This window comes from Myotis lucifugus, unplaced genomic scaffold (genome assembly GCF_000147115.1).
Source record: "Myotis lucifugus unplaced genomic scaffold, Myoluc2.0 scaffold_1782, whole genome shotgun sequence".
Taxonomy (NCBI): domain Eukaryota; kingdom Metazoa; phylum Chordata; class Mammalia; order Chiroptera; family Vespertilionidae; genus Myotis; species Myotis lucifugus.
The window spans coordinates 24,406-25,534 of NW_005872830.1; the positions used below are offsets into that span (position 1 = coordinate 24,406).

At 62.3% G+C, this 1,129-nt stretch overlaps 1 protein-coding gene across 1 annotated transcript in view; it reads left to right on the plus strand.

The window, feature by feature from the left end:
• Positions 1–843, plus strand: part of LOC111823011 (HRAS-like suppressor 3) — a 10,203-nt gene extending 9,360 nt beyond the window's left edge. Inside the window, exon 5 of the mRNA XM_023748764.1 lies at positions 736–843. Coding sequence (XP_023604532.1) covers positions 736–843 — 108 coding nt within the window. The remainder of the gene's footprint in view (positions 1–735) is intronic.
• Positions 844–1,129: the final 286 nt, after the last annotated feature.

The window sequence follows — 1,129 nt, forward strand, 5'->3', positions numbered from 1 at the left end:
GGGCCGGGGATGAGCCTGCAACTGAGGTACGTGCCCTTGACCTGAATCGAACCTGCACCCTTCTATCCACTGTATCCACTGAGGCCAAACCGGCTAGGGCCAGACTTCACTTCTTTTAGGAAAAAAGCTGGATTCCCCTTCCCACAACTCAAATGAATACATTACAGCACGTTTCCATGACAACTCTCTGGGGTGGGAATTCCCATCTAAAGTAACAGAGGTGGAGGGAGCCTCCCAGGGGGGATGTGGTCTCCTGGTTCTTCCCACGGCCGGTCTGTCTGGAAGCACTGGGTGCCCCATCCTCGCTGGAACCTTACGCCTCGGCCAAGGCTGTAGATCCCGGTCGGTGAGGACGAAGCTCCCCTTCTGTGAGGGGAGAAGGGCTGTGGTGAAAGGGGAGGGGCAGGGAACCCCCTGGGAACTGCCCCCTGGAGCCCGCGGGGACCCTGCTGTGGGGTCTCCCTCCTTTGAGCTGAGGTGGGAGGCGTGGCAGCCTGCGGGTCCGGCTGCCCATCAGGCATCTGTGCTGAACCCCCGAGGGCCAATCTGGGAGACCCCAGCGTTTCAGGGGTGGTTGGCCGTCTGCTGTGCTCCCGAGGGACTGGGGGGAGGTCTCCTCCCCTGAGCAGCTGGTCCCTGGCGCCTCCCTTCTGAGCTCCTTCCACAGCCGGTAACTCGGCCTCTCCTGTCTGTCTCCCTCTTACTCCTTCCTGCTCCCTGACTGTCTGTCTACAGAGACTCCCTCCGGCTCCCTCCATAAACGAGTGGGTGCTGCTAGGACTGAAATGCCTGCGGGAGAAGCAGAAGGCTGCCAGGAGAAGGGACTGTCCAGCCAACCTCTGAGCCGGGCCCCAAGCGCCTCTCGGAGCGCTTACTGACAGGGGCTGCCCCTGGGAACCCCCTCTGCCCGGGACGGGCACGTGTGGCCTGCAGCTCAGGAGTGTCGCTCTCAAGGACCTGGGTGCTGTCCTGTCCTTTGAAATGTCCTCACCCGCCCTGGTCCTGTGGCTCCGTTCATCGGGTGTCATCCTGTGCACCAGGCGGTCGCCAGTTCAATTCCTGGTGAGACACACGCCTGGGTTGCGGGCTTGACCCCCACAGGGGTGTGAGCAGGAGGCAGCCCATCGAT